At 46.1% G+C, this 27696-nt stretch overlaps 1 protein-coding gene across 1 annotated transcript in view; it reads left to right on the forward strand.

Annotated features, from left to right (window-relative positions):
• Nucleotides 1–2620: 2620 nt before the first annotated feature.
• Nucleotides 2621–27696, forward strand: part of LOC113407839 (disintegrin and metalloproteinase domain-containing protein 20-like) — a gene marked incomplete at its 5' end in the record, with an annotated part of 156170 nt that continues 131094 nt past the window's right edge. The window contains 5 exons of the mRNA XM_029913050.1: nucleotides 2621–2697; nucleotides 3240–3438; nucleotides 10613–10684; nucleotides 18784–18855; nucleotides 21402–21571. Of these exons, the coding sequence (XP_029768910.1) occupies nucleotides 2621–2697; nucleotides 3240–3438; nucleotides 10613–10684; nucleotides 18784–18855; nucleotides 21402–21571 (590 nt within the window). The remainder of the gene's footprint in view (nucleotides 2698–3239; nucleotides 3439–10612; nucleotides 10685–18783; nucleotides 18856–21401; nucleotides 21572–27696) is intronic.

The raw sequence follows: 27696 nt of genomic DNA on the forward strand, positions 1-27696 counted from the left end.
CAGGGAAGACTATTGCACAGCTGACAGATGCTATGATTCAAAACTCTGCAGGAAAAGAGAAACTCAGGCACAGACAAAAGGTACCAAGTGTCAGAACTCCCCTGGAGCGAGTGAGGCTAAGAGTGGTAAAAAATGCTGCCACATTCATGATACTCACCAAAGGGTGGGAAAAGCTCCAGCTGGGTGTGAAACAATCACTGGGGGAGTGTAATTAAAAGGAGGTGGAAAAGTTCCCTTTAATCTCTAGCTTCTGGTTATTTGGTCATGATGTAATTAAACTTGAGGGAGATGGAGGGGGAAACACACCTCACCTCTCCCCAGGAGGTGTGAAGATGGGAACTGGGCTTGGGGGAAAGTGAGTAGATTCCACCTCGCCCCAGCACCAGGACCACTCTTCTCACAGAAGGAAAACCAAGGATCTTGGGATCACCCCAGCCAATCAGAAATACTGGAGTGACTAGCATATGGGGGCCTGCTAACTCTGCAGCTAGTTCCCCCTTCCCTAGCATAATGAGGGAGGAGATTTATATAATGTAGGTAGGAGCCTAACTATGATGTTTTCATGATCATTGGAACTGTTTAATGACTGAATGCATGTATTAAGTTTGAATTAATAAGTAGTTACACAAGATGTGCTGTCTGAAGGTGGGGTGCCAAAACATCCCTGGAGTACCGGTCAAGTAATCAAGCAAGAGTGCTTTCAATAAGGGAGAAATGTGGTGGATTGGGAGTATGTCTGTACAATTTATGAATTCTGGTCCATCTTGGGAAGTTGTACTATGAAAACCTGCTGTGCCTATATGCATGTAGATATATTATTGCTGACAGATCCTGTAGCAGGTTCACATCAGGCAGAAATATAATAGGATGGTGCTTAGGACTCCATGACTCTATTCAGGAACAAACCCTCTGAACAATGGGTGAGCTGCATTCTTAGGAAATCGGCTTAGCTGACTCACCTGAAGGGAAGGGGAAAGGAAAGAGCAATGGAAAATTACCCAAAAGACAGACTAAAAGAAGCCAGGGTGGATTTAAAATAGCAAGCTGCACAGAAACACGGAGAACCAGACAAGGAGGAGGCTTTGAGAGCAGGAGGGAGCAAAATCACCCAAAAATGTAGAAGCCCTATGATGCAGGGGGGCCCTGCCTGCTTTTCTGAGCCAAGATGGCTCTAAGAACTCTGTGCAACCCAAGGGACTCTGATTTGATCCCAAAGAATACCCTGGTGTGGTAAGGAAACTAAGACAGGTACACTGCATGTAATGTTTACTGTTTTGTATGATCCGTGCTCTCCTGTGCTTCACATACAGAAGTAGGTCTGTTGTGTCCAAGTATTACAATGGTGTCTGCACAATGGGCCCCTGATTATGCTCTTGGTATTTAGGCCCTCCTATAGTATAAATAAACAATTAATAGGAAATTTCATTCAGGCTTGTATCTTTTCTAGTATCCCCCACATCTGACAGTCCAACTCTCCCTTAAGTAATTTGAAGGAGAAGATTGGTTTATTTTCTAAAGAAGTATCCCCTAATCTCTTAGGCCTGGTCTACACTTACCCCCCAATGCGAACTAAGGTACACAACTTCAGCTACGTGAATAACGTAGCTGAAGTCGAAGTACCTTAGTTCGAACTTACCTCGGTCCACACGCGGCAGGCAGGCTCCCCCCGTATAGCTGGAGTACCGCAGTCGACGGCGATCACTTCCTGGTTCGACTTATCGCGTCCAGACAAGACGCGATAAGTCGAACCCAGAACTTCGATTCCCAGCCGCCGAACTAGCGGCTGAGTGTAGACATACCCTTATTAAGGCTCTGTTGGAAATGACTGGAATCAAATAGTACTTAACTTTAATGTCGTTGTCTTCTAAAGAGGAAAAATAATATTGTTCTGGAATTGGTCTGCCTCCAATTGGTGGGCAGAAGGGGAACAGTCCCTTGTCTGGACATAGTGGTTCCTAGGAAGAAAATACACAAATAAGACTGCATTTTCACTTCAGTTTCTTGACAACACTCCTATATACCAGAAGCTTGTTACAGATGGTGTCAGATTTTCATATAAACCAGTACTCTTTCCTAAACCTTTTGAAGGAGCAGGTGAAGCAAGGTTGCATAGTTTGGGAGTTAAATTGAATCTGGTTTATCCCTCTTCTTTCACCTTCCCTGGACATGATTGCATTAGAAAAATTCATGTCATTTCCAATAGGCCTCCTTTTCTGTTAATAAGTCTTCAACTAGCTGTTGATAGTAAGGTAGCAGAAGCGTGAATAGTAATATATTAGGAATTAATTGTGTGACCGGTGTAATATTTGAGAACCTCTCTTTGAAGCTCACTCTGTTTCAGCTGCATTATCTCTGCACTGTTAACATGAGTGTAAAGGAACAAAACTTGGTTTTGACACCAAAGTCAGCAGATCTGAGTACACAGGAGAACAGATCTGCTGAGTGAAAAGGTATCATTTTATACAGTCATTTTTCATATTAGAATCACATTTTGAAATCAGATGCCAAAAAAAAAATTAGCCATTGCATTGTGTATATTTAATTTAGTGTAACTAGTATCTGCTATTCTATTTGACTAAAATTAATGATAGAAAAGAAAAACTTTTTTTGGACATTGCAGGATGATTGTTACTACTCTGGATATGTGGAGGATGTCCCAGAATCTGTTGCCGTCCTCAGCACCTGCTCTGGACTCTGGTAATGTAAACTCCTCAGTATGCTAGATTGCAAACATTATGAATTTTCTTCTTCTGAAATGCGAAGGTAGATTTAACATAACAGAATAACTAGGTTAGTGCCCTTTTACTTTTTCCTAATGCAGATTTCATGCTAATGACCATGTTAAGGGTCATTTGCTGCCACTGCATAGGGCTAGAATCACAAATTTATCATCTTAATTTTTTATTCTATTTTATAGATTTTAAAACAGTATGTAGTGTGGTAATGACTGATCTGTGGCATAATGACCATTTGAGGGCCTTCTGGCTTGTAATTGTGCCTCCCAAAGGTGGCAGTGTTACCAAGAACATTGATATTTGATTGTAAATCGGAAATGTTTGTCTCTCAATAGCACTTTCCTTTTAGAAGGGAAGGGAGGAAATTTCTGTTAAAGTTCTACAAAAACTGCATTATATATCAAAAATAATTCAGATGGAAAATTCTGGACCAGCTCTAATATTTTTGTAGAATTTTTCAATTTTTCCAAATCTCTAAATCACATTTCATTTTGCAATTCTCAGGGGACATTTGAAGATTTATGATTTAAACTATGAAATTGAACCTGTTAAATCTTCCTCTACATTTCAACACATTATTTATCAAATGGCAGCTGATACAGACTCACCTGGTCGATGTGGAGTAGCTGATGAAGATATCGAAGATCAAACAGCCAATGGCAGAGAACATCAAATATCTAAGGTTCAGATGGAGAGACAACTTGTAATAGATGTAAGTGTTTTATATGGGTTCACATAAAATAAATGGCTAGTATGTGCAGGGGTAGTCAATAGGCAGACCGTGGGCCAAATCTGGACCGTCAGGTGCTTTTGAATGGATGCCAAAATCTTTTTATTATTATTGGATTTTTTATTATTTTCTCTGGAGTCTGGACCTTGACTATACCTTGACCAAGAAATTTGGACCGTCACAAAAAATAATTGACCATCCCCCAGGTGGAACATACTAAGGGTACGTCTATACTTACCCGCTGGTTCGGCGGCAAGCAATCGATCTTCTGGGCGGCAAGCAATCGATCTTCTGGGATCGATTTATCGCGTCTTGTCTAGACGCGATAAATCGATCCCGGAAGTGCTCGCCGTCGACGCCGGTAATCCTACTCCTCGAGAGGAGTAGGCGGAGTCGACGGGGGAGCCTGCCTGCCACGTGTGGACCCGCGGTAAGTACCTTTAAGTTCGAACTAAGATACTTCGACTTCAGCTACGTTATTCACGTATCTTAGTTTGAACTGGTGACCAGCCCTTAGTTATGCATGTTAGGCCCATTTTTCAAACTCATTGTCGGAAGTGACCTCAGTTGTGCTGGAAATTCACTTTGTAGTCAGGGGAACAAATTAATTCTGTTTATCCTTCCATAAATCTGGTAACTAAAAGCATTCCTATCTATTGATTGTGAAGGAAGTAGTTTGTCAGCCTCATGGAATCTATTCAACGTGTGCCTAAATGCCCCAGTTGGTAATCCCAGTTCTATTTCCCTTTGCTGATTTCTTTCTAGAAATGTTGTCAGTTCCCTTCTTTTTTCAGGGTCAGATAAAGTCCAGTATTCCACTTCCATCTGGCAAAAGAAGGATATCCCCTTCCCCCCATGTGTTTCACTTAGGGAAGGCCTAATACTCTGGGAAAGAAAGAGTACTGGGTCTACACTAGACTCTGTTAGGACCCAGACCCTCAACATCCAATAAACAGTCCCTGGGAAAGACAGAAGATTTAAAACCAAGGATAAGGTTATGGTCTGTGGGACATATTTAGACACTGGCTGAAAGAAATCCCTCTGGCATATGCAAGCTCTTGTGGTAAACCTCTTGCTAATAGCTAAAATTCTCTGCTGTCCCTTCTGCTACCCACAACTAAGTCTCCTCCCCTGGAAGACCACAGTCTTGGTCTCAGTGGGGTACTGTGATGGGGGTGTAAACCCCACACTGGAGAAGTAAGGATTAAGGAGCAACTCTGGGCCCAGAAAGCCCTGCCCAGCTACCCCTGGTGGGCATGCTCACGGTGGAGGCTGAGCTCAAAGGGAGCAGTTTAGCTCAGTCTGGGTGGATGGAGCAGGAGAGCAGCTGTGTGTTGCAGGCTCCGGCTGAGAAGCCCCTGAGGCCCCATGCAGCTGGGCCTAGTCCTCAATGCCAAGCTGCCACAGGCCTTTCAATTGCGGAGATCAGCAACGATGAGCTGTGAATGTGAGAGGAAGACCCTTTGGATCACAGACAGAGAGAACTCCAGAAGGGACTCAGAGGCAAACCAGTGACACCAACAGAGGAACAGAATCTGGGGTAGGAAGTGGCCCAGGGAGGAGACATAGATGCATCCAACTCTTAGGCTGCACATTTTTGAATTACTGCTTCATTGGGCTCTGGGTTGGAACCCGGAGGAGCAGGGAGGGCCTGAGTTCCCTTACTCCCAGCCATTGATGCTCACTGCTAGGTGACATAACTCAGAGTACTGCCACCTTGTGATGTTGCTGGGATTGGACCCAAACCCACCCCCTCCTATACATGGTGGAGAACATGGGCAACAGCCAAGTCCTGTTAAAAGGACCACTGGACCACTGATTGAATGACTTAAAGAGGCCATGGATATAGAAAAGCTACTGAAATGGATTTTGGAGAACTACCTGCAGCAAGGACAGATACTGCAACAGATTGCCGCCCAGGAACAACAGATAATTTGGGAGCTGGCAGCCCAGCACCAGGCAAAACAAGAACACCTGATCCAGAAGGTGGCGATGCTATTATAGCCCCAGGGGGCATGCACATCACAGCTCCTGGGCCTGTAGGACATGCCCTCCCCACTGAGCTGCTCATCTGGCTCATGAAAATGGGCCCTGGAGGTGACTCTGAAGCCTTATTGATCACCTTTGAATGGGTGGCCACCGTGGCACGTTGGCCACCAGAACATTGGGCCACCCTGATCACCCCATACTTGACCAACCCTGTGCAATTGGTCTATTGGAGGTTGGACCCCACTGAAGCACAAGAGAACTCGACTACTTAGATATCAACCCCGATATGTTCTACTGGAGGTTTATTAAAGTGAGATACCTGGCCCTGCATGGTGGTCCAGTGTCTCAAGGACCAGTGGCACTGCTTAGACCCAGAAAAACAGGCCATAGTGCAGGTGGTGGAAATTCTTGTGTTAGAACAGTTCGTCCATATTCTCCCAGCCGCGGCAAAGGAGTGGGTGAAGCACCATCCAATGTCAACCCTGGCAGAGGCCATGACTCTAATGGAGATCTACATGTTTGTTGAGGGGCTGGCCTCACTGACACCAAGGGCAATGCCCCTGAAAGAAAGATTCTGACCCCTAGCAGGGGCCGGGCTAGGAAGGAAGGTTGAGAACATCTACATCAGCTGTTATCCTAGGAGGTGCCCCTGGCCACAGGGAGAGGCCTAAATGCAGAGGCAGAATGGAGGGGGGGACCAGGGCCCCCAAAGAGGGGGATATGCCCCATCAGGAGGACCCACTGCATCAGAGGCAGGCCAGCCAACAATGACCCCAAAGGGCAAATGCTTCGAATGTGGATGGCAGGGACATTTCAAGTGGGAGTGCCCGTTTGTGGACTCCAGTTATGGGTAGGCATTGACAGCAGTCACCCGAGCCCGGAAACAGGGCCCGACTAAGATGTTGCTGTCAGTATGCGTCAATGGCACCAAAGTATGGGCGTGATGGACTCTGGATGTAGCTAGACCATCATGTGGACTAGCCTTCTGGAGTCCCCTTACATGGTGGGACCCCGCTATCTACTTCCAGTACATCCACAGGGATGTGCTGCCCTACCCCGTGAGAAAAGTGCAACTGGAAGTACAGAGCCACACTGAGACTTGCCGAGTCAGCTTAGTGACCACTCTGGTCCACCCAGTAATATTGGGACAAGACTGGAGATGGTTTGGAGAACTCCAGCAGCAGTGGAACAAAAATCCCCTCCTCGACAGAGGCTGACCCAAGCCCAGGAATGAGGGGCTTATGTGACAGGGCAAGACAGAGGGTCCTGGTGTGGGACCCTCAGGCCAGCCAAGAATGCTGACCCACCAGCACCACATCCAGCCTTCACCCAGTTTTAGGACATAAAAACTAACTTCTTATTTGGACTTCAGTCCTTCTGTGCATGAAGGGTTGTGGGATTTGATGGGTTACACCAAGCAACTGCAGGTAGTTTTGGTTTCCCAGTGGAAAAACATGAAGAACCACTGCTCTAAAGAAGCCTATTAGCAAAGGAAAATGATTATATTTTTATAGTAGCACTTACCCAGTGCTGCTGCACTTCATGCAATTCTTTTCCAATTTATAGTGTTGGTGCCAAAAAAATGGTATTTTGGAGAATCATAGAACTATAGAATTGTATGACTGAAAGGGACCTTAAGAGGTCATCTAGTCCAGTCCCCTGAATTCATGACAGGACTATGTATTATCTAGACCATCCCTGACAGGTGTTGTCTAACCTGCTCTTAAAAATCTCCAATGATGGACATTCCACAACCTCCCTAGGCAATTTATTCCAGTGCTTAACCACCCTGACAGTTAGGAAGTTTTTTCCTAATGTCTAACATAAATTGCCCTTGCTGAAATTTAAGCCCGTTGCTTCTTGTCCTATCCTCAGAGGTTAAAGAGAACAATTTTTCTCCCTCCTCCTTGTAACAACCTTTTATGTACTTGAAAACTGTCATCGTGTCCCATCAGTCTTCCTTTCTCCAGACTAAATGAACCCATTTTTTCCAATCTTCCCTCATAGGTAATGTTTTCTAGACATGTAATCATTTTTGTTGCTCTTCTTTGGACTTTCTCCAATTTGTCCATGTGACGGGATGTGCTTGCCCTGCACTGGTACTGCAAGGGTTAATTCTACTCTCTGGGCTGAGGAGGACACACCCCCTTGGCCCTGCTGGGCATACTCTGGCTGGGAAATAGGTATAAAAGGGAGCAGCTCAGCCTATTCAGGGCTGACTGCAGAAGAGGGAGGACCACATGCTGCAAGCTCTAATCCGGGAGCAGCTGAAGCCCGAGATGGCAGAAGCCAGAGACACCGAGACCCAGGAGAACGCCCAAGGAGTGACCGATCCACATAGACTGAAGAGTCCAGAGACCCCAGAGATGCCAGGACCACTGCGCCAGGGACAGGGTAAGAAGTAGCTCAGGTAGTCATTGTGATGAGTGGTGTCAGTATATTTTGGGCGGATTCCCCACTGACCACGGGCGAGAATAGTTGCCTCCGACAGGGCCCTGAACTGGGACCCGGTGGAGCAGGGGGGGCCTGGGTCCCCCTATCAGGTCGCCACCCCTAGGTGGGGGCCTACTCCCCTGACTGGCCGCTAGGCCACACAGCCCTACTGAAGTGGGCAGGTATACCGACTCTGGCCATTGGGCCATGCAGCTCTGAGAGAAGGCAGCCCTACTGACTCTGGCTGCTAGGCCACACAACCCTACTGAAATGAGCAGTTATACTGACTCTGGCCATTGGGCCTGAGAAAGGGTAGTCCTACTGACTCTGGCCACTAGGCCACCCAGCCCTACTGAAGATGGTAGCCCAACTTACTCTGGCCGCTAGGCCACACAATCCTACTGATGTGGCAGTTATACTGACTCTGGCCATTGGGCCATACAGCCCTAAGAGACGGCAGCCCTACTGACCCTGGCCGCTAGGCCACACAGCCCTCCTGAACCGGAAGGTCATACTGCTGGTGGCCATACACCCAGCTGAACCAGCTAGCCAGACTGACTTGGTTAGGTCCCACAGCCCTGTGGGAGAGGGCTTCACAATGGCTCTAGCCGTTGGGCCATGCAACCCTGAGAGAAAGGGTGGCCATATTGACTTTTGCCCCAAGGCCATACTACCCCAAGACTAGGGGTGATTGTGTAGACACAGCCGCAGTGAAATATTTACCCTCACCCCGCCCAAAGGCAGGATGGGGTGCGCTTTCCCTGCAACAGTCAACATCTTTCATGAAGTGTGGCACCCAAAGCTGGACACAATACTCCAGCTGAGGCCTATTCAGCTTGGAGTAGAGTGGAAGAATTACTTCTCATGTCTTTTTTACAACACTCCTGCTAACAAATCCCAGAATGATGTTTGCTGTTTTTGCAACAGTGCTACACTCATATTTAGCTTGTGATCCACTACGACCCCTGTGACATTCTATACCTTGGGAGAGCATCTTGTAACCCCCATATTCTTCATTTGTATATAATTGTGATATTGCATAAAAGCATTCCATGTGAGGTATCAGGGGAAAGGTTATGATCTGCTGAAAGTTATTTCTCTGTCCATATATGTATATCATTAATGCATATGGAGTTATGAGAATTGTGTTGTATGGTTGTCACTAAAACATGCTCTAAGTTAGGGAAGCAGCCAGATATTAGCTCCCCATAGGCCACAGCAAGGAAAGTAACCGAAATCCAGGCGGGGTGTCAAATAACCCATCAACAACCATTGTCCAGCAAGGGAGCTACAACGCAATTACTCACCTGCATGGGGCCACACCAGGGGAATTGCTCAACCTTGCCTGGAGACTCAGCAATGCCCACCCAGGCATGCCTGGATTTGTGTTCTCCAAGCACATGGACTGAGGGTATAAAACTGAACAGAGGGGGCCCATGCTTGGCCTTTCTCCTGCACCTACCTATGCTGCAAGCAACAAGGACACTCTGAAGACTCCAACTGAGGGGACTGGCCCAGATTTCAAGGGTGAAATCTGTATACTATGGACTGAAATATCCAGTGGGCTGAGAAAACCTGCTTAATCTAGATGTTGCCCAGTCTAATAGGATTGAGAGTTTAGACTGTGTGCTTATATTTTCTTTTCTTTTTGGTAACTAACTCTGACTTTTTGCCTATCACTAAAATCTATCTTTTGTAGTCAATACATTTGTTTTACTGTTTATCTTTACCAGTGACTTTGTATGAGGTGTGTGGCAAATCTGCTCAGGTTTTGCAAAGGCTGGTGTATATCCACTTTCCATTGAAGAAGTGGTGAACCAATTAATAAATCTGCATTGCTCGTCTTGAGTAGTGCAAGATCGTATATTCCTGAGCTACGGTGCTGGGAGCTGTGGGGGCGGGATTGGGCTGGTGCCTTTCTCTGTGTGATTCATGAGTGGCTCTGGGAGTATTCATGCAATTTATCTGGGTGTTGGGCTCGACATGCGGTTGTGCTGAGTGATAACAGCGCCTGGAGGGGGTTGCTGCTGATCACTAGCGAGGCATTGTGAGAGACAGTCCAGGCTGGAGAGAGTTCAGGGAGCACAGCGGTCCCACGGTCCGAGGCTGCAGCACGGGGATCCTGTCACAACCCCCAGGTCCCTTTCTGTACTACTCCTTTCTAGGCACTCATTTCCTATGTTGTATGTGTGCAACTGATGGTTCTTTCCTAAGTGGAGTACTTCGCATTTTTCCTTATTGAATTTAATCCTGTTTCCTTCAGACCATTTCTCCAGTTTGTCCAGATCATTCTGAATTTTAATCCTATCCTCCAAAGAACTTGCAACCCCTCGCAGCTTGGTATCGTCCACAAATTTTATAAGTGTGCTCTCTATGCACTTATCTAAACTGAATCACTGATAACTACTCTCTGGGAATGGTTTTCTCACCAGTTATGCAGTCACCTTATAGTAGCTCCATTTAGGTTGTATTTCCCTAGTTTGTTTATGAGAAGGTCATGTGAAGCAGTATCAAAAGTCTTACTAAAGTCAAGACATACCACACTTCCCCCTATCCTCAAGACTTGTTATCCTGTCAAAGAATTATAATTCTGTAAGATTTTCCCCTTGGGTGAGTGACATAATACAGGAGGGTATGGTCCAGGGTTGTATTTCTGTGATTCTACATGCATTTAAACACCTCAATTTACTGTACATAACCCTGCTTTACGTGTCTTTACTTCCAGGAAGGTGAACTAAACACTTTGTACACATCTACCAGATATTTAGAGTGTTATTTTGTTGCAGACAAAGCAAAGGTAAGTAATCAAATGATAGTGTTTTGTTCTAATTATAATGTCAGACTTACAAACTATTTTAGTAGTGATCCTTCTGCATTTAAATCTCCCAGTAAAATATTTGTATGAAATGTTGAAGTTTGATGTATAGATTAGGATGTGAATTATTCTCCTTAGTCATTGGTTAGAAATATAGATATGCCCTTCAGTTGATGAAAGTTGGACATTTTAAAATCAACAGGTCCACGTAACTCGTGTCAAACAGTTTTAAGAGAGCTGGCTGATGAATTTGCTGAAACACTGATGCTGATTTTCAATAAATCTGAGAACACTGGGGAAGTTCCAGAAGACTGGAAGAAAGTTTATGTTGTGCCAATACTTAAAAAGGGTAAATGGGATGACCCAATTAGTTATAGGTAAGGCTACGATTTAGTGACAGAGGTCACGGAAGTCACAGAATTTGTGACTTCCAGTGACCTCCATGACTTCTGCCTGTAGTGGTCAGGAGCTGCAGGGTCCCCTGCTGCCTGCGGAGGCTGGGAGCTGCAGGGTCCCCCACCGCCTACGGAGGCCTGGAGCTGCAGGGTCCCCCGCCATTCACAGGTGCAGGGACCTGCGGGGTATCCCTGCCACCTCTGGAAGCCCCCGGAACTCCAAGTCACCAGGGAACCCCCAGAGCTCCCAGTCACCGAGGACGGTGGGAGAACTCCCAAGTTCCCTGCCGCTACCATGGCCAGGCAGAGGGGCATCCCCCCCAGGTCCCAGCTGCTCCACTTCAGGCAGGGTGGGGACCCACAGATCCCCATTTTGTCATGGATATTTTTTGTAAAAGTCACGGACAGGACATGGTTTCATGAATTTTTCTTTTTTGCCCATGACCTGTCCGTGACTTTTACTAAAAATATCTGTGGCAAAATCTTAGCCTTAATTATAGGCCTGTCAGACTGACATCGATCCGGAGGAACATAGTGGACTGACTGATACAGGACTAGATTAATAAAGAGTTAGAGGAGGGTAATATAATTAATGCCAATTAACATGGGTTTATGGAGAATAGATTCTGTCAAAGTAAGCTGTTATCTTTTTTCATGAGATAACAAGTTGGGCTGATAAAGTAATAGTGTTCATGTAATAGACTTCTTTAAGGCATTTGGCTTGATACTGCACAACATTTCAGTTAAAAAACTAGAATGATATAAACTTAGCATGGCACACATTAAAAAGATTAAAAGTTGGCTAAATGGTTAGGTCTTAAAATGTAATTGTAACAGGCAATCATCGAGTGGGTGTGTTTATAGTGGGGTCCTGCAGGGATCAGTTCTTGTCCCTATGCTGTTTAACATTCTTCTTCGAGTGCTTGCTCATGTCTATTCCATCAAGCAGGTGTGTGTGCTTGCCACATGTACCGGTGCCGGAAGTTCCCCCTCAGTGGTATCCATAGGGGACCGGCTCTGGCTCCCTCTGGAATGGTATGTGTATGCTGTGGTATAAGGGACACTGCCAGTTCCCCCCACTCTCAGTTCCTTCTTATTGCCAGTGTCGGTGCTGGAACGTCTACTTGCCTCAGCAAGCTTACTCCCCTCAACTGTTCATTGTTAACTTTGCTGTATATAGTTGTTGAAAAGTTGTGAGTTTTTAGTTTGTGTAGTTTAGTGTTAGTTTGTAGTCCCTGACGGGATTTCGCCTACGGGACGGGGCATGCCCAGGTCCTCGGGCTTCAATCCCTGTGACTTGCAAAAAACCTATGCCAGTCAGTGACCCCCACAGCAGTTGTTTGAAGTGCTTAGGGGAAACCCATGTTAGCAACAAGTTTTGCATTTGTAAAAGCTTTAAACTTCGGACCAAAAAGGAGCACCAGAGCCATCCAGATCAGACTGTGCTCCTAGCACCGTGGTCTCTGTGTGGAACATGCCGCCGGCGACGACTGTGGACTGGCATCGATCCCCCTCCCCAGTACCAGCTAGAAAGCAAAGAAAGGCCAGGAGGGGACAGTCTCCTGTGTCCCATAAAGGGAAGGAGAGGGCCAGAGGAGAGCAAAGACCTGTGAGGGGCAACTCTTCACCTCTGGATGGAGGTCGGGCCTCAGCTCCTGCTGAGCGAGCTAGCCCACTCCAGTGCTCGCCCACCACCCTGGGAAGCAGCAGAGGCATTTGGCACCTGGCAGTGTCGTCCACACCAGAGGCCTTTCAGGTCTCAAAGGACATTCTGTCCCTACCGGTGCCACCCGTTCCGGCCACAGAGGTGTCCCGTTTCAGGGGAAAACCTGCCTTGGGACCCTTCCAATGGTCCCCATCAGTGCGGCACTGCTCCTCACCACAGGGAGTGTCCCCCCAGCGCTCGCCTGCGCAGAACCACCATGCCCCGGTTATGGGTCAGCCCACTCGTCAGAGTCCCCAGCGTCAGTCCCCAGACTCCAGGCAGTGCTCCTCTGGGTCGAGGAGGCGATCGCCAGTGGAACGGCGCAGACCTACAGAGTTGCGGCACCTATCCTCGCGGCCCCAGTGCCAGTGATGCCTGAGCTGCTCTCCCAGTGTACAGCACTGCTCTGGCGATTCGCGCCGCTGGTCCAAGGACCCTGTTACAAGTTGCTGGAACACCTGTATGGTTCTCTGGCGGTGTGCCCATGATCCCTGGTGCGACGGCCTACCCGCTACCGTTCCTGCTCCCGCTCGACGGACCGCTTGCTAAGCGTAAGGCGTAGATCGCTGGGTTACTGTCACCAATCCACCGAACGGCACCACCAGTCACTGGGATCACGGCACCGAGGGTCATCCCCCTTGTGCAGATCCTCAGCGGAGCTCCAGGTTCGGCACCAACAGGAACCGGGTAGCAGACGGCCTCGGCACCGTCGTGGTCCCCCTGATGTGGACCTTCCTCCTCGGGCTCCAACAGCGAGGAGGATTCCCTGCCAGTGAGTCAGGGCCACCCATCGGGGGCACTGGCTTTCACCACAGCACCTCCCAGTGCAGCATGGCCTAAGGGCTAGTGGCCTGCTCCCAGCACCTTGGGAATCCCTGGGGGTTTCCATAGCCCTCACAGGGGCATAAATCAGATTCAGGGGCATTGGACAAGCGGTTGGCGATGGTCTAACATCCTAGATGTGACTCTAGAGCGAACCCCTCAGGGTCACCCAGCCACAGCAGAGGTGCCCATGGAGGAGGTGACAGAGGTGGCAGACCCACCGGTACCTGCCTCCTCTTCATCCTCGCCTGACAAGGCGATTACGGAGCCCTCTCACCCAGTCCCCGACGATGATGCCAAGGCTCATCAAGAGCTCTTAAAGAGGATCGCCTCAAATCTGGGGCTTGAAGCTGAGGGGTATGGAACAGTTTCCATATGAGGACAGATTAATACGAATGAGACTTTTCAGCTTTGAAAAGAGATGACTAAGGGGGGATGTGATAGAGGTCTATAAAATCATGACTGGTATGGAGATTGTAAATAAGGAAGTATTATTTATTCCTTCTCTTAACAGAAGAACTAGGGGTCACCAAATTAAATTAACAGGAAGCAGGTTTAAAACAAACAAAAGGAAATATTTCTTCACAGAATGCACAATCAATCTGTGGAACTCTTGGCCTTTATAACATCCTCTGGCAAAGACTATAACCAGGTTTAAAAAGGAACTAGATAAATTCATGGAGGATAGGTCCATCAATGGCTGTTAACCAGTATGGGCAGGGATGGTTTTCCTAACCTCTGTTTGCCAGAAGATGGGAATGGATGACGGGATGGATCACTTGATGATTACCTGGTCTGTTCATTCCCTCTTGGAGCACCTGGCATTGGCCACTGTTGGAAGACAGGATAGTGGCTAAATGGACCATTGGTCTGACATAGTATGGATGTTCTTATGTTCGAATACATATTTTGCTCAAATTTAAAATTTATTATTAGATAATAAATAATGCTAAGATTTAGACATGGGTATTTTTAGTCATAGATAGATCATGGGCAATAAACAAAAATTCACGGCCCCGTGACCAGTCCATGACTTGTACTATAAATACCCCTAAATCTTTGGTGTTCTGGGGGGCTCCGAGGGCGCAGCTGCTGCTCTGGAGGGGTTTTTTGGGGCACCCACTGGTGCTGGGGAGGTCTCCAGGGCACCTGCTGGTGTGTGGGGGCGCGTCTCCAGGGCACCCGCTAGTGCTCAGGAAGGGGGCTGCGGGGCACCTGCTGGTGCTCAGGGTGGGGGCTTCATGGTGCTTGCTGGTGCTTAGGGGGAGAAGGGTGGCCTGGGACAGCAGCAGCCGCTGCTGGCTGGGGCAGCCCTGCCAGTCCCAGACCATGAAAGCCGCTGCTGGCAGGAGACAGCCCAATCGACCCAGGACTGCGGTAGCTGCTGCTGGCCTGGGGTGGCCCCAACAGTCTGGGACTGCGGCAGCCGGGGCTGGCAGAAACCAGCCCTGCCGGCTTGGGACTGCGGCAGCCGCTGCTGGGATGAGATGGCCCAGGACCGCCGCTGTTGCTGGTGGGGCTGCGGTGTAGCTGGCCCCAGGTCTGTCAGAGCTGCTCAGGCGGCCACCGGGTCAGTTGCACTTGCTGGCTGCAGAAGTCATGGAGGTCCTAGAGAGTCACGGAATCCATGACTTCCATGACCTCTGTGACAGACTCGCAGCCTTAATAATAAATAATAGATAATAAAAGGCTTGAAGCTAAAATAGGGAATTATAGTAGCTAAATTGTGAGTTCTTAATTTTCTACAAAAAGAACAGGAGTACTTGTAGCACCTCAGAGGCTAACAAATTTATTTGAGCATAAGCTTTCTTGGGCTACAGCCCACTTCATCAGATGCATAGAACTGCTGAACTTGAATTAATATGCAAACTAGATACTATTAATTTAGGCTTGAATAGAGACTGGGAATGGCTGAGTCATTACACAGATTGAATCCCATGAAAGCTTGTGCTCAAATAAATTTGTTAGTCTCTAAAGTGCCACAAGTACTCCTGCTCTTTTTGCGGATACAGACTAATAACACAGCTGCTACTTTGAAACCCTTAATTTTCTAGAAATTATTAGCTATTTTTAAAATAGACTATGGAATTTCATTGTTGTGACTGATTCAAAAATATTTCTGAGCAGCAGCAGTTATTATACCAATTCCTTGCTTAGAAATCATTAGCCATGTCACTCTCCAGTATAATTTGGGTGATTTGAAAACTACTAGAAAAGTTGTTATAGGGGCATATATTGAGCTGCAAGAGAGAAATAATAAGATCATCTTCTGCCTTTCATATTGTATTTACTTAACTACAGTAACTCCTCACTTAAAGTTGTCCCGGTTAATGTTGTTTCGTTGTTAGATTGCGGATCAATTAGGGAACATGCTCACTTAAAGTTGTGTAATGCTCCCTTCTAACGTCTTTGGCAGCCGCCTGCTTTGTCTACTGCTTGCAGGAAGAGCAGCCCGTTGCAGCTAGCTGGTGGGGGCTTGGAACCAGGGTGGACCGGCAGCCCCCCATCAGCTTCCTGCTCCCCTAAGTTCCCTGTGCAGCAGCTGCCCGCAGTTCAGCTGTGTCCCTCCCCCCACTGCCATGTGCTGCTCCTGCCCTCTGCCTTGGAGCTGCTCCCTGAGACTCCTGCTTGCTGTGTGGGGGGGAGGGAAGGAAGAGGGGGGCTAATGTCAGGGTGCCCCCTCCCCCCTGCTCCTGCACCCTGCTTACCCCATCTTCCATAGAGCAGGCGGGACACACCAGGGCTCAGGAGGAGGGAGCTTGCAGCAGCTGCGGTCTCAGCAAGCTGATCTAATTAACAAGGCAGTGCACTTAAAGGGGAAATGCGCATATCTCCCTCCATTCCTGCTGTCTTGTAGAGTGAGAGCGTTAACCCTTGAGGGCTCAGCCAATTGCTAGTTCATCATTTAGCAGTAAGGGAAATATCCCACCCTCTGACTCCTCCACCTCAACCAAGCTTCACAATCATTATCACTGTGTACCAGTATTAAATTGTTTGGTGAAAAAAATTTCCCTGGAACCTAACCCCCTCATTTACATTAATTCTTATGGGGAAATTGGATTCACTTAACATGCTTAAAGTCGCATTTTTCAGGAACATAACTACAACGTTAAGTGAGGAGTTACTGTACTCCTATCTCGAATTAAATAGTGAGATATGAATACCTAAAAAAAAAAAGAAACTAGCCAAGCCTATACAAGTTTAGGTGATGTATGTATATACATGCAGGGGAGGGGAATCACACCTGTAGCTCATATTGTAGACCAGGGATCGGCAACCTTTGGCATGCGGCTTGCCAGGGTAAGCACCCTGGCGGGCCGGGCCAGTTTGTTTACCTGACGCGTCCACGGGTTCGGCGGTTCGTGGCTCTCACTGATCGCAGTTCGCCTCTCCAGGCAGGGGGCGGCGGGAAGCGGCACTGGCCGAGGGATGTGCTGGCCGCCGCTTCCCACCGCCCCCATTGGCCTGGAGCGGCAAACGGTGGCCATTGGGAGCCGCGATCGGCCGAACCTGCGGACGTGGCAGGTAAACAAACCGGCCCGGTCCGCCAGGGTGCTTACCCTGGTGGGCCGCATGCCAAAGGTTGCCGATCCCTGTTGTAGACATAGCCATAAATGCGGAGCTGGAAATACTTCAGCTAAATGCGCTGACAGGGTAAAAATGCTCCTGCACAGGGGCTCGAAGAACAGACATATTCAGCAATACAATGTAAAACAATCCCTAGAGTGTCTCCAGCTAGAATGGTACTAAAAAGCCCCTGATAAACCCCCAGAAATGCTTGTGCCACACGTGTCACTGCAATGCCAGTGTGTATATAGCTACATCGCTATGGGCCATATATGACTCTGCAGTGTGGATACTCAAAGGAGGGTTTGGTAAGCATATATTTGCATGTATGGGAGCTCAGACACCTATAAACTCTGTAGTGTAGATAGACTCTTAATATGTGTCCTTACATTTGCCTGTATTAAAATGAGCTTAGTTAACTAAGCAATCCAGATAGTTCTGTATAACGGAACTGTCCTTATTATAAACTTTACCAGTGATGAGAAACCAATTTAAAATGATTCAAGATCAAATATGCCTACTGGGAGGGGGGAGAACCCAAAACAAACAAAACTAGACATGTTTCAAGTAGAGAAACAACAAGAAAATCTCCACACTCTGAATGGAAGTGAATGCATAAGTGAAAATCCAAACATAATGTAATCTTCTCTTCTCTAAAAATAATATCAACCATTATTCCCACTCTTCAGAGCAAGAAGCTCAAATAAGGCTGCAATGAGTAGCAATCAGCTTAATTGGTGATTTGATCAGCCTATAAAATTGGGAGATGATTTCTGATAGTAGAAGATTCTCTAGTCTATCAGACAAAGACATAACAAAACCTAATGTCTGGAAATTGAAGCTAAATAAATTCAGGTTGATAAATTTTAACAAGGAAGTTAATTAACCATTGGAACAACTTATGAGGGGACATGGTGAAGTTTTTAAATCAAGATTGGATGAGTTCCTAAAAGATATGGTCACTCCAAGCTGAACATGAGCTTCCAATGTGATACTGTGGCCGAAAAGGCTAATGTGATCTTTGGATGCTTAAACAGGAATCTTCAGTAGGAGCAGAGAGGTTATTTTGCCTCTGTATTGGGTACTGGTGCAGCCACTACTGGAATACTGTGTCCAGTTCTGGTGCCCACAATTCAAGAAGGACGTTTGATAAACTGGAGAGGGTGCAAAGTGCCACCATGAGAATGATTAAAGGATTAGAAAACACGCTTTATAGCAATACACTCATGGAGCTCAGTCTATTTAGCCTCAACAAAGAAAAAGTTACGGATGACTTCATCACAAACTATAAGTACCTACACGGAGAACAAATATTTGATAATGGACACTTCAATCTAGATCAAAGGGTGAAAATCCTGACAGAATATATTCAGAGGAGCAAAAACACAGAAATATAATTGTCATGAAAATGGAAAAAGTAAATGAATAACAAAAAATGAGAAGTGAAATGATATGTAGGAATATTTGTGTGAATCACAGTTAATTTGGAAAGATTTTTCATGAAACATCTGCTGCTATTTAAAGATCTCACATAGAATTAATTCTCTCTTCAAAATGGAGAGTCTAAGATGTTTTGGTTTTTTTACACCTAGTTTCGCCACGAAGATTCCAATGAAACTTTGTTGACATTGAAGATGCTTCAGTATGTACATTTAACAAGTGAGGTGAGTTATTTACTCTTATTTATTATGGGCACAATTGTGACTGATGTTATACATCTGCACTGGGGAATCAGGGGACATAAGAGGCCCCCTTAGCCCTTACACAGGTTACCTGTATAGAGCGTAGCAGCTCTGGTGTAGATTAAGTCCAAATGATATATCACCTTCTTTCCCATTGAAAGCAGGGCCTGTCATAATTTGAGGTGGAATTATGTATTTTGGAAGAAATCAAGCCAGCTTTGTTTCCATGCTCCCACTAATTATCATCTTCATAACCTATTTAAAAGTGCTAACAGTTTTATCTACTAGGTCATTGGAAACTGGATGGTAATGGGAAATTTAAATATGTTTTATCGCATTCCTGAGGGTGCTCCACTTTAGGTGAGTCTGCATCCCTTCACCTGCGATCGGAGATTCTTAGCAGTGCCCATTTGGCCCATACATCCCCCCCCCCCATTTTGTGTCACCCCCTGGCGGCTATATGGCACTGAGTGGCCAAACCGCCCTCAGTTCCTTCTCCACCGCCCTTGGCCTGAGATGGAGCCCTTGGCAGCACCTCCTTAGTTTCTTCACGTTTACCTTTTAGAGTTAGTGTTAGTATAGTTATACAGTAGAGTTAGCTATAGCTACCCTCCTCTCCCCTACTTATTTCTTTTTAAAAAATCAATTATTATTAGTTACCAGTAAAATTCTGTTCACCCTTATAGTGTAGTCTAGTTTTCACTTCCTTCACCTGGGGGAATGGTACTGATAGGGGCATGCCCAGATCTCTGGGGTTTAAACGCTGTCTTTCAGGCCGAGAGTCAATCCCGGTCAGTGATGGGTACTCTCAGTGTATTCACTGTGTGGGTGAGACACATGTATCTCAAAAGTGCCCCCATTGCCTCAACCTCAAGACTTGCACCAGAAAAGAAAGGGAGCTCAAGCTAAGGCTCATCCTGATGGAAAATTCACTGCACCCAGCTTCCAACTGCAGACCCCACTCAGACACCAGTCCTCACTGACCCCAGCGGTGGCTTCCAGCAGACATTCTCCACCACCCTCAGTAGTAGTGTAAAATTCTGCCGCACCTGTGTTGTCTTTATCTGTGATCCCATGTATGATGAAATGAAGTTGACCTCACATTTAATGATCTCAAATTCATGCTTAGGATTCCTGTTGCTGACGCAGTAGTAGGCGGACCAATTGTACAAACTGTGTTTAGTAGCCTTAAATTCAAGGGAAGTTTCCTGTTATGCCACTTTCCCTTTAGAGATTACCTTTCCTGTTTCCTGCAGGCATGGAGTAGAACCACTGTTCAACAAAACATAGTCTATCTACGATGGTGGTATAGACCCCACACTGTAGTAGCCATGAAAGAGTTGATAAGTGGATCAGTTATGTCTCCAGCCACAACTATGTTCAATTAGCATCAGCTCAGATAAAAGTCTGCAATTTAGGCAGAATACATGGTTGCCAGAGAGGCTGAGAGCTTGAGGAAATGGGCAGCAGCAGACTGGGAAGAAGTGGCCCAAGGAGACAGATCTCTGGGGGGAGAGGATTAGAGAGTAGCTCTGTGAAAGATGCTTGTAAACAGGCATAGATGGAAGCAACCCAGGGAAGCAGCAGGGGATCGTATGAAGCAGACTTTAGCTGATTAACACACGGACTCTGGGCTGGAATCCAGAGGGGAGAGAGGATTAACCTGGGTTCCCCTCCCACTCCCACAGAATAGAGGTGTGATTTGGGGGGGGGGGTGAGTGGGAGAAACAGGCCTTACCTGATCTAGTGCTGTTGTTTTCAGGTCTGTCCATTGTCCCTTGCTGAAAAGACCCTATAAATATCAATGGGGATCATAAGAGCCATTATAAATAGCTTTTAAAATAATTGTATTTTTCAAAATGTCAGGACATACTTATTTAAAAGATGCTTTACCAGAAACTTGAACTTTGAAAATCTGTTAAGTTTTTTTTTTAAATAAAAAGTTGAGTGTCCCTTTAAAAATATTGACTTAGTATTAGTGCAGTTATTACATAGGTCTTCTATCAAGCCTCATTTAGTTCAGCGTTCTGCCAACATACTGTTGGCTTGTTCTCTTAAGTCATTAATAGTAATCCCCTGACTCCGTTACAGGAAGCAGCATACATGAGGCTCCCAGAGCTGTGCATGAGAGTGGTGATGTCATGTTAATACATGAGAAAGTACAAGTGACCATCACCAGAACAGAACAGAGAAACTGGCTGTATACAAAGTACTGCCAAACGCACAAAGTAAACAAATGAAAGAAACAGATATTTTTCTGATAAATTCTTTCAGCTTTAGTAATCATGAGTGTTGTTTGCAACTATAATATGTAAACATTTTTCCAGACAGAAATGAGATTTTTCAGATCAACAACAGTGTCCCTTTAATATTATGATTTTATTCTGAGCTCCAGTGCAGCTTCTGTGGCTGAAGAGGTAAACTGGAACACAGACTGGGGAGTGACATTGGCAGTGTGGATTATATGAAGGATCATAGCTTCAAAGCATTACATGTAGATGATTTTTTTTTAATATTTATGTTTTTAGATGTACCGTCCATTTGGCCTTCATGTTGTTCTGATTGGATTAGAGCTTTGGACAGAAAGGGATCTCATGACAATTACTCACCTTTTGGATCAGGTTATTGTATTTTATTCGACCTATGTTCGAAAATTCCTTATGGGCCGTGTACGTTTCGACCACACAGAATTAATTGTGTAAGATTCTTTTATTTTAATCTTTAAAAATATGGTAATACTGTTCTTTATATTTATAACTGTCAATATTAAATTCAGACCTTGAAGATATTCTGCAAGATTTTGTTTGGAAACTAGACAAAGTACCCCCCACCCCAAAAAATGTATCCATTATTCTCCTGCGTAGCCCAGCTGGCCATTGCAAAATTAGGTTTCCCTTTGGGTTCTGTAGCCTAAGAGGCGTGAGCAGCCTGATAGTCTCCACCTACTTGGGAAAATCTTCAGTTCATTCTACCTCCTACGCAACAGCACAGATGGTTTCCAGACCTCCTGACCCTCATTGTACAAAGCAAATGTTAAACCCTGCTCAAATTTTAAATGTTTGGCCAGTCCTACAGTTTTTTATTCAGTTTGTTTCTTGTCATTGATTTTGGGGGCAGATTTGCTCAGACTTCAGCTCTATGGCATTCTGCTTTATTCACTATTCATGAACCAGGGTCCCAGTGTGCAAACATTCATAGATTATAAATCCATATGCGACGGTTTGATCGTCTTGTCTAACCTGCATAACACAGGTCATAAGACTTGCCTCTATTAATTCCTGTTTGAACTAAAGCATTGTAGTAAGAAGAGATCCTGAGACATAAACCCTTGTATCAGAGGCCTGGTATGAGGCAGATCCTGCTCGCAGAATCTGGCAAGAACAGGGCTGAAATTGCAAAAATACACATTCCTAAGAAGTGCTAGGCACAGAGTACTCACGCAAACACATCCCGATATCTAGTGGTACCAGAACATACCGATATCAAGGATGGTACAAAAACATTCCACAAGGATAACAGGAACACACTGAACCATCCTAAAAGATACGGTCAGGATGACAGTACATAATAAAGATGTTTTGATTGAACCAACATGTACAAGGTAATGGGTAATAACTAGCCATGCCAGGGGTCAGTAACTAACTTTGTCAAAGGGGCAGTACTAACTTGTTTGTATTGGGGTATAAAGATGTATCTCAGAGGGAGTATCTTTGTCTATCCTAAGGAGGAATGGAAAGTCCCGCCATTCTCCGAGCTCGTCTGTTGTTACAGGCATACATGTATTAGTGGTCTGGTAGAGTCTGCGGGATACTAATACTGTGCTTTGTCAACAATAAACCTGGCTGGGTGCCTTCGTCCCTTAACAGATCTTGTGGTGATTGGGTGGTTTGCTCGAGGTCTTCCCTGCCAGCTGTCTGTGCATGGCTGAGGCGGCACACAGAGGGACACACATACAATCAGCCAAACAGCTATCAACATCTAACAACAAGCATATCTTTTAGAAAAACATCCAATCTTGATTTTAAAATTGCCAGTGATGGAGAATCCACCACAAATCTTTGGTAAAATGTTCAAATGGTTAACTACCCTAACTTTTAAAATATGCGCCTTATTTCTGTCTGCATTTGTCTAGCCTTGACTTCCAGACATTGGATCTTGTTATAGCTTTGCTTGCTAGAAAATTATCAGTTCTTCACCGAGTGATGTCCCTGTGGGTGCTCCACTTTAGGTGTTCATGCACCCCTGCGCTCGTAATTGGAGATTTGTAGTAGGACGGCCTCGTTGGGTCGCACATGTGTGGTCCCCATCTTGTGTCACTTCAGGCGATTATCTGGCAGTGTGCGACCAACACCCTCCCCCCCCCATCAGTTCCTTCTCTACAGCCTTTCGCTTGAGTCGGATCATCCAGCAGTGCCGCAATACCTTTTATTAGCAGAATCTTTTTAATTAATTAGACTTAATTCTTCTCTTTGTAGTTATTCTTCTCTGTTAATTTCCTTTACAAAAATCCCCTTTTTTAGATCAGATAGGTTTCCATTCTTAACAGTTAGAGTAGAAATTTAATTTTTTTCCCCTTACAGGGGAAAGCACTCTTCCAGGTTCCCCGGGTTTTAAATGCTGCCTCACTTGCAGGTTTCAATACCTGTCTTTGATGGGCATTTACAGTGTGTCCACTGCCGCGGCAAGAAACATACCACAGAAGTGTTTGTACTGCCACAACCTCAAAGCCCAGACCAGAAAGGCGAGAGACTTACAACTTAAACTCCTCCTCCTAAACTGAAACCCCATGCATTGGCATTGGCAGAGCCGAATAAACACTCAGCACTGAGTGGCTCAGCACGTCTGCAGACAGTGGCACCACCTTCTGCAAGCACCATGCATTGGGTACGCACACCAGCACCCACAATCATGCTGCAAAAATCAGTACCAATAGCTATGTCTTCTACGGTAGCAATGCCACCAACAACACAACAATTCCTGCACCACAAAGACCTCATGATCATTTTGACACCTGAATCCCCTATTCTCGGCACTGACACCGCCCCCGCATGGTCAGTACCAAGCCACCTCACAACTCCATCATGATCTGCTCCACCGTTTTCGAGCAATGAGAACGACGAGGATGAAGGGGAAATATATTCTCCAAAATGTTCTTCTCTGGGCCACAATCCACGAAGACCAGACCCTCCGCACAGGGGATATTACATTGACCCCAAAGATACACACTGGTACGGTTACCCATGGATGCCACCAATGCCATTTTCCCCACAGTGGGCATATTGGAACCTGTGGGCAACATATCCCCCACAACACAAACCTTCCAGCCCACCCGGGGGAGCCTACATCATTCACCCACACCTTTGGTACCAGGACCATTGGAACCTATAGAAGAGGGGGCTGAAGAGGAGGAAGAAACCTCTGACCAGGAAATGGCACCAGCAACCCACTTTTCTTCATCTTCCCTTGAGGACACCATAATGATACCAACTCCCAACACAGGAGATGATTTCAAACAATTTCACGATCTTTACAAAAGAGTTGCGAGCTCACTAGACATTTCACTGGAAGAAGTCAAGGAGGCACAGCACAAACTCCTGGAGATTTTACTTACATCGGCCTCTTCCAAAATCACACTTCCTCTGAATGATGCGATTATGGAGCCAATTAGGTCAATCTGGCAGACTCTAGCAACGATCCCACCTACATGCAAGAGGTTGGATAAAAAAAATATTATGTACCGGTGAAGGAAACAGAATTCCTCTTCTTGCACCCTGTACCCAATTCATTGGTGGTGGACGCAGGTCATGAACGGGGCAGACAACAACACCCCAAAAACATGCCCTATGACAAGGACTGGAAAAGGGTTAAACTTTTCAGCCATAAGGCATACTCGTCTGCAATTCTACATCTGAGGATAGCCAACTATGAAGCATTACTGGCCAAGTACGATCATAATAATTACCCCAAAGTCTCAGAAATTATTACATTTATCTCAGAATAGAAAAAAGAGCAATTCAGGTCCATAATATTGGAGGGACAACTTATGACCAGGACGGTACTGCAGTCTGCTCTGGACTCAGCGGACACAGCAGCAAGATCTGTAGCCACTGAGGTGGTGATGAGAAGGGCATCTTGGCTCCATCAGTTTGACCATGTGCTTGATTGTTTGAAAAGTGTGAATTGGGAGTGCCTTGTTCCAGGTGGGCCTGATTGTTATAAAAAGGCAGCCAGTTGCGAACCAGCTAAGCGGCGAACAGTGGAGAGGCTAATAGAAGAAGTTCACCTGAGGAGAGTCCACTGAGGCTTTCATCTTGCAGGCTTCTCTGAGTAGATACTGCAACAGCTGAGGAAGCTCTTAGAAGGAAGGTGATATGGATGGTGAGCGATCTGCTGTTGTGACCTGCATAGGATGTGCCATGTTTGTCTTTCTTCCACAGGACAGAAGGGACTTTGTCTGTACAAAGTGCAAGCTGGTGTCCATATTGGAAGAGAAGATTCAAGATCTGGAGAAACAAGTATCAACCCTGCTTTGCGTAAGAGAAAATGAAGATTTCCTGGACAGACATCAGGATATGCTTCTTCGGGCACAACATTCTGAAGAATCAGAGCAGGCTGCGCAGCTGGGACAGAAAGACGGTGAAGAAACTTGGCAGCATGTGACCTCCAGAAGAAGAAAGAGGAGCATCCATGTACCAGCAATGGAGATACAGGTGTGCAACCGTTTTCATGTTCTCTCCATAGGTACTAATGCAGAGAGTGGACTAGATGATACATCTGAGGGAAGGGAGCAGAAGGAGACTCTACTGATTGGAAAGCATGAGATGCACTGTCCTAGGTATGGGGGTTCCACAACCACCACTCCCAAGAGAAAGAGGCGGGTGGTGGTGGTTGGGGACTCCCTTCTAAGGGGGACTGAGTCATCTATCTGCCGCCCCAACTGGGAAACCCGAGAAGTGTGCTGCTTGCCAGGAGCTAGAATTCACGATGTGATGGAGAGACTGCCAAGACTGATCAAGCCCTCGGATCGCTACCCCTTTCTGCTTCTCCACATGGGCACCAATGATACTGCCAAGAAGGACCTTGAGCTGATCACTGCAGACTACATGGCTCTGGGAAGAAGGATAAAGGAGTTTGAGGCGCATGTGGTGTTCTCATCCATCCTCCCTGTGGAAGGAAAAGGCCCAGGTAGAGACTATCGAATCATGGAAGTCAACGAATGGTTACGCAGATGGTGTCGGAGAGAGGGTTTTAGATTCTTTGACCATGGGATGGTGTTCCAAGAAGAAGGATTGCTAGGCAGAGACGGGCTCTACCTAATGAAGACAGGGAAGAGCATCTTCGCAAGCAGGCTGGCTAACCTAATGAGGAGGGCTTTAAACTAGGTTCAGTGGGGGAAGGAGACCAAAGGCCTGAGGTAACTGGGAAAGTGGGGTACCAGGAGGAAGCACGAGCAGGAAAGCGCAAGAGGGGAGGACTCCTGCCTCATACTGAGAAAGCAGGATGATCAGCGAGTTATCTTAAGTGCCTATATACAAATGCAAGAAGCCTGGGAAACAAGCAGGGAGAACTGGAAGTCGTGGCACAGTCAAGGAATTATGATGTGATTGGAATAACAGAGACGTGGTGGAATAACTCACATGACTGGAGTATTGTCATGGATGGATATAAACTGTTCATATCAACTGTTCAGGAAGGACAGGCAGGGCAGAAAAGGTGGGGGAGTTACATTGTATGTAAGAGAGCAGTATGACTGCTCAGAGCTCCAGTATGAAACTGCAGAAAAACCTGAAAGTCTCTGGATTAAGTTTACAAGTGTGAGCAACAAGGGTGATGTCGTGGTGCGAGTCTGCTATAGACCACCAGACCAGGGGGAAGAGGTGGACGAGGCTTTCTTCAGGCAGCTAACAGAAGTTACTAGATCACAGACCCTGGTTCTCATGGGGAACTTCAGTCACTCTGATATCTGCTGGGAGAGCAATACAGCGGTGCACAGACAATCCAGGAAGTTTTTGGAAAGTGTAGGGGACAATTTCCTGGTGCAAGTGCTGGAGGAACCAACTAGGTGCAGAGCTCTTCTTGACATGCTGCTCACAAACAGGGAAGAATTAGTAGGGGAAGCAAAAGTGGATGGGAACCTGGGAGGTAGTGACCATTAGATGTTTGAGTTCAGAATCCTGACAAAAGGAAGAAAGGAGAGCAGCAGAATATGGACCCTGGACTTCAGAAAAGCAGACTTTGACTCCCTCAGGGAACTGATGGGCAGGATCCCCTGGGAGAATAACATGGGGGGGAAAGGAGTCCAGGAGAACTGGCTGTATTTTAAAGAATCCTTATTGAAGTTGCAGGAATAAACCATCCCAGTGTGTAGAAAGAATAGTAAATATGGCAGGCGACCAGCTTGGCTTAACAGTGAAATCCTTGCTGATCTTAAACGCAAAAAAGAAGCTTACAAGAAGTGGAAGATTGGACAGGCATGCGGGAGTGAAATCAGGAAGGCCAAATCACACTTGGAGTTGCAGCTAGCAAGGAATGTTAAGAGTAACAAGAAAGGTTTCTACAGGTATGTTAGCAACAAGAAGAAGGTCAGGGAAAGTGTGGGCCCCTTACTGAATGGGGGAGGAACTAGTGACAGAGGATGTGGAGAAAGCTAATGTACTCAATAAAAAGAACAGGCGTACTTGTGGCACCTTAGAGACTAACAAATTTATTTGAGCATAAGCTTTCGTGGGCTACAGCCCACTTCATCGGATGCATAGAATGGAACATACAGCAAGAATATATTTATACATACAGAGAACATGAAAAGGTGGAAGTAGCCATACC

This window comes from Terrapene carolina, unplaced genomic scaffold, assembly GCF_002925995.2.
Source record: "Terrapene carolina triunguis isolate 2854851 unplaced genomic scaffold, T_m_triunguis-2.0 Scaffold430, whole genome shotgun sequence".
In the NCBI taxonomy this organism is placed as follows: domain Eukaryota; kingdom Metazoa; phylum Chordata; order Testudines; family Emydidae; genus Terrapene; species Terrapene triunguis.